Raw genomic sequence first — 6,000 nt, forward strand, 5'->3', positions numbered from 1 at the left:
AAAAGAGATGTAACCAGACTCTTCTCAGAGGTGCACAGCGATAGGACAAGAGGCAATAGACCCAAGTGGAAACAGGGGAAATTATGATTCTATGTTAGGAAAAAAAGTTACAATGAAGGTGGTTAAATTAATACTGTCATGGGTTGCCTAGAAAGGTTGTGGAATCTTCATACTTGGAAGTGTGCAAGACTCAACTTAACATGGACCTGGGCAATCTGATCCGATCAGACCTGTTTTGAGCAAACTGTTGGACTAGATGATCTTTGAAGGTCCCTTCCAACCTTAATTTTATGATTCTATAAATCCCACTAAAACAGTGTGCATCTAAACTCCCTACTGGAAATGGCTTCTGATCTATGCTATCACCTGAACAATGTCCTGGAAGAGTTGGCCCAGCCCAACACTGCCAAGAGGAACGACAGGCATTAGACTGCATAGGTCACTAGCCAATGCTCAAAATCATGTTCTGGCAATATCTAATTCACTAATCTATAGACAAAGGCTTTGTGTCTCACAGCTGGTCTCTTTGGCCTCCTGCTCTCAGAGTGAGCTGAACAAGAGCCATTTGGAGCTGAAGAAATGTTTAAGAGACTGAATCATCCTCTCCATCAGGTGGAGGTATCTTACTGCAGACCAGTGTCTTCAAGCAGGATAAGGCAGCATTGGACTCCAAACTAGCTCAGCAAGAGAAATAAATCACTTGATAGTTTAACTCTGTGGTCCCACCCCTAGCAGACACATAGGGAAGCACATCCAACAGAGCTTCCTCCAGAACTTTTTAACCTGCTAAGGAAGAACCAGGTCTTTGCCAAAGGGAAGCTTGGCCAGGAGAAGACACCCCTGAGGAAACCACCAGGCAGCAGCGAGCAGTAACAATGTCATGGGCACAAGAGATACAAACTTGGGAGTCAGAACAATGGAGATCCTTTCCTTCATTGTGTCATCAAGCAGAGCATGCTTGCCACTCAGGATGACATATTAGGCTTCTCTTGTTGCAGCTGTGTAGATCTGTCCTCTTGGGTGGCCTGCACTTCACAAGAAAGAACAGGGATTGCAATTGTGACCTGACCTTGGATAGTAGCCATGGGCATATGGGAAAGGGAAGACTTTTCCCCCCTCTACCTACACATCTCAACAAGGGTCAGTCTCAGTCTGCTTCCAAACTTTATACTCTTGGCTGAAAGAGATGAACCAAAAGCACAACAGAGTCTAATTACTGTCTACATACTCACCAGAAGCATGATGTCAGTTTGGATTCTCTCACATGTGCAATTCAAGCTATATCTTTCAACATCATATGCTTGGGAGAGTTGGTGGAGAACACACAATCTGTTCTCTTTAGCAAAACCTCTCTATATTGCCAGCCACAAATATGGGGCAGCAAGAGAGGACACCAAACAACCACAGCCCTAGCCATAAAACAAAAAGAAACCATTTTCTATTTTATAAAATGTTCTGTGACACTCTTTTATAACTGGAAGTAGATGAGAGAGGAGGGGACTGTTCCTTGTGTGGAATCTGAGATGTAGATTTAAAACGAGTTACCAGACAGGTATAAAATATTATCATGCATAATCAGAAAGTTTGCTTTATTATCAGAGAACACATTTTTTACTCTGATTCAACCTTCACATGGTATTTTTATTACATCCCACTCTTTTTCACAGGGAGGGTATTTCATTATGAAAATGATCTTTCTATGAATTCACACAACTGACAGGGGAGATGCTCTATTCTTAATGAGGTACTAAAAAACCAAGAAAAACAAATAAACCAGGGACTAACAAGCAGAAGTTCAGAAATACAAAAAGAACCTTTATAGACTAACTGTTGAATTAAAACATTAAGAGGAAAAAAAAGACCTTTCCTCAACTAATTTCAAAAGTAAAAACAGAAATGATAAACACTAGAAATCAAAACAAAAAGGAAGGAAGAACAACTGTAAAAGTGAAGTGATTCCAACTACCAGCAACTGGAAGGAAAAAATCTCCATTCCAGGACTTCTTGAGTCTAATATCACATTATCCCCAGTTCAGCAAAGCTCTCGGAGATCTCCCAATAAATATCAGTCCCGTGCTTACCCTTACCTCCCATTAAAACCAGTGTGATTTAGCCATCTGTTTATGTACTTTACAGCACTGTACCACTATAATTAAAGTATTTCAACGAACAATAAATACTAAAGAGGAAATGATAGCTAAGCTAAGAATAACATAGAAAATCTCAGTTCTAGTAGTATAATAGCTGCAAAACAGTTTGGCGTCTTGGCTAACAGGAGGAAGCCCAACAAAGGGAACATTATACAAAAAGGCAATTTACTTCTCAGGAATTTTCCAGTTCCCCTTTGCTTTTGCTGCAGTTATGCCCTTTAGAATTATGCCTTTCTCAAGCGCTTGGCCTTCAAAGAGACTGCGGTGAAATCATTGGTTTGAATCTTCACCCATTAAAAGCAATTTATTGTTGTCATAACTTCACAGGAATCAAATGAGTTACAACACCATAAAATTAATATAATATAATTATTTGTTGCCATAGAAATAATTACTGCTGGACAATATTGCATAAGGGTCGCACAGAGACAATAACAGGCTAACAGACCTAATTTTATGAGATCTAGGCTATTTATCCAGCTCCTTTGATTACCAGCAGAAGAAAGTGAACACATGAACAAAGCATTATCACCATATCTATAAAAACTGGCAATTTATGTAATTGCCCTACCTTATTATAGACAACACTGTGGTCTTCTACAGAATAAGCACTGCATGACCTTTCCAGGCTGTCTCAAAAGCCTTTGCTGCACTAGTCTTCCTGCCAGCTTTTCTCAGAAATACAACCACCTCTCTGCAACAACCTGATGACTTCCACACGTGCGAAAACTAGAGCACTTCTGAACTGCTGGCTGACATCAAGACATGGCTGAGGGCCTCCACTGCTAAATATAAAGTTAGCTACAGAATAAAGTAAAAACACAGACTTCTCTTCTCCCTGAATTGCAGAATGCTCAGTGTCCCTCATGATCAGGAATGCGGAAAGAGGAGGCACATACCACTCACATGTACAGCATCTAGCACCAAGACACCTCAGCCTGGCTATGACCAAGATTAGACAGCATGGTGGCAAAAATCCAAATGTCCATCAGGCTCCAGGTCTTTATCAACCTGGAGATGAACAGGTGACACCAAGCTTGGGGAATTTAGGGGGAAAAAATTCCAATACAGTCAAAAAAAAGACATTAAAAACATGCAAAAATGAGCTTCCATACAGAAGAAGGCATCACAGTATTATAAAGTAGGAAAAGGATTACATTTGCCTTCACATTTCACCACAACTTAATTGAAAATTAGAAGGCTGTTCATCTGATTAGAAGGTTATTAATCTGATGATAATGTTCTATAAATCTTTTATCTTAATAAAATTACTTTCTTTTCTTGATTTTAGAGAAAAAAAATCTATGCATTGCCCAAATTCTACAGTAACTTCAATGGAATTACTTCTATACATAAAGATATGCCAATGCTTAAATTCGTAATAGTGAGCTCAAATACACATTTTGCTATAAGGATTTTTTTTTATAACAAGGTCTCAAGTTAATGCCAGAAATCCAGAGAAGGTCCAGATTTCTCTAAAGTTCAAGTTACATTAACATATCCAAAAAAGGATCATGAATATGTAAATCTTGTTCAAGTGAAACTGAAAAGTCATATTTAATAATGAACTTCTGCTGTAGACAGTAACCTAGTATTATGCTAACAATAACTTTCCAGTGTCTGTCTAATAATGAAACAAAAGTCTCCCCAAGGAGACAGGGAGGAAGACTTAGAGGTTTAATTCCACACATGAACATGAAGGTTTTTTTACCAATTCCAGACAGACTGTAAGTATCTTCATTTTTTCTACCATAAGCAGAGTAAGGTTGACTAAATTTTGATATTATTCTTCACCTTTTCCTTACGTCAGCAGTTTCTACAGGTATTGTTTTACATTCCATATTAAATCCCTGTAGTTGTCTCTGTTATTCATTAACTAGCTAGAAAGCATTGGATTGCATGCTAATTATGTGCCATTTAACCACCATTTAATTTTAAACGTATAAGCAAATAGTCTCATTGGCAGTGCTGGACACTAGTGACATCTACTCCCATCAACATAGTGCATGGCTCCCCATTGCTCGTCTAGTATTTCTCAACCCTGATCTACCAGATGGTAGGATACTCCACCCTACTCTGTCTTCTCTGATGATTGGCACAGAGATATGGGTCTCCAGAAATGATAAAATGCAAGTGACATAAAGCATAATAGATCAATCACACTGGGAAACATATCCATTATGCAATGGAAACTCTTAAATGCAAAACATGTTCATTTTACCTTACCCTTTGACCTTGAGCTCCATCTCTTCCAGGTGAACCTGATGCTCCTGGGACACCCTAAGCATTATAAAGGGAGAGCAAATGATGAGATCAAGTTAACAGAATCCAACGAAATCACTTCCCAGTCAAACTGTATGACATGATTTTGGATAAATGTTTTGGATAAATTGAACTAGGAAGTTCAATAATGAGTGGGGCCATAGAAGAGATTCAGTAAAGAAGCCATTTCTGTGAAATGAGAGATGGTTAAAAACACATTGTTAATATGCACAGGCTTCATACCCCCTCACTATAATTAAGAACACTGACAATTTCATCAAGTCAGGCTTCCTGTGCCACTAAACTGAAAAGAGACCTTGATTTCCTACATCATTCCAGTGTCGTGTCAGTGTAACTCCACTGCATGACATCAGTACCTTAACCTAAAAATACAACTGCTATTTCTCTCCCTCATTGCTAAAATGGAGTCTGTTACCATATTGTTTGAAGTCAGTGCAGCAATATCAAAGAGGAAATCCTGCCTGAGCACGATTACAAATTATGTCCAGCAGTTCCCCATTGTTCAGATGAAATGTCACTCTCTGGCTCATGCAGGCTGCAGAGCAGCAGTCTGGGACCATTACTGCCGTGGTCCAGAAGACTGACTCCAGGAGGAACTTAACGGGTTTAAAGTAAAAACAAGCAGATGCTAATTATTCACTGTGTCAGCAGAAATCTAAGGGTGGATAGGTTTTGAGTCTACAGAGACCCAATTTCAGTGTTAAACAAGGTCAAGAAAGTAACCAGTTCTTCAGACCCCAGAAGACTAAAAAAACTGATTTATGAGGAAAGGCTGTATGAGTTTACTATCCCTAACAGATATGAACAAGAGAGGGGTACCTGGTAACAACCAACAAATTCTAGAGGGATATAATCAGCAGAAGAGGAGCACCTGAAAAGGGAAAAGCAAATGATCCTGGAAAGCAGCAATAAATTGGAATGCTATCTCCAGACTAAATACCAGACACCAAACTGAGTAAGATTAAGTGAATACTACAGCTTTTTAAGATGCCTATCTTGTGAAAGATGGCATCAAAAGGATTAAGTGCCTGATCTGTCCTCCTAGATAACTCCAGGAGGAACTTAACGGGTTTAAAGCAAAAACAAGCAGATGCTAATTATTCACTGTGTCAGCAGAAATCTAAGGGTGGATAGGTTTTGAGTCTACAGAGACCCAATTTCAGTGTTAAACAAGGTCAAGAAAGTAACCAGTTCTTCAGACCCTAAATGATTTGGTCACTGCACACCAGCATACCCTAGATTCCTGATTCTAAACCTCCAACAAATTCACCCCAACAATACACTTCTCAGCAGTTTTGATTATGTGGCCTAAATTCACAATGATGTCAATGCAACATTCAAACTGACTTAGTAAGTGACAGGTTAAACAATAACTTAGGGAATACCTGCAGGCCAGGAAAACCAAGATCTCCCTTCTCTCCTTTTTCACCTGGTGGCCCCTGCAAATTAAGAATCACACATAGTAAACCAAATACATGGTTACTTTCCTATTTGTAATAGTTCCTTTCAGTTTCTTTAGAAAAAAACAACCAAGCAACCAATAAGAAAACAGACTATTTTTCCTGCT

At 39.0% G+C, this 6,000-nt stretch overlaps 1 protein-coding gene across 1 annotated transcript in view; it reads right to left on the reverse strand.

The window, feature by feature from the left end:
• Positions 1 to 5,872, reverse strand: part of LOC104072387 (collagen alpha-1(XIV) chain-like) — a gene marked incomplete at its 5' end in the record, with an annotated part of 28,227 nt that extends 22,355 nt beyond the window's left edge. Inside the window, 2 exons of the mRNA XM_009579692.1 lie at positions 4,377 to 4,430; positions 5,819 to 5,872. Of these exons, the coding sequence (XP_009577987.1) occupies positions 4,377 to 4,430; positions 5,819 to 5,872 (108 nt within the window). The remainder of the gene's footprint in view (positions 1 to 4,376; positions 4,431 to 5,818) is intronic.
• Between the last annotated feature and the right edge of the window lie 128 nt (positions 5,873 to 6,000).

Source organism: Fulmarus glacialis, unplaced genomic scaffold (assembly GCF_000690835.1).
Source record: "Fulmarus glacialis isolate BGI_N327 unplaced genomic scaffold, ASM69083v1 scaffold11096, whole genome shotgun sequence".
NCBI classification, from domain to species: domain Eukaryota; kingdom Metazoa; phylum Chordata; class Aves; order Procellariiformes; family Procellariidae; genus Fulmarus; species Fulmarus glacialis.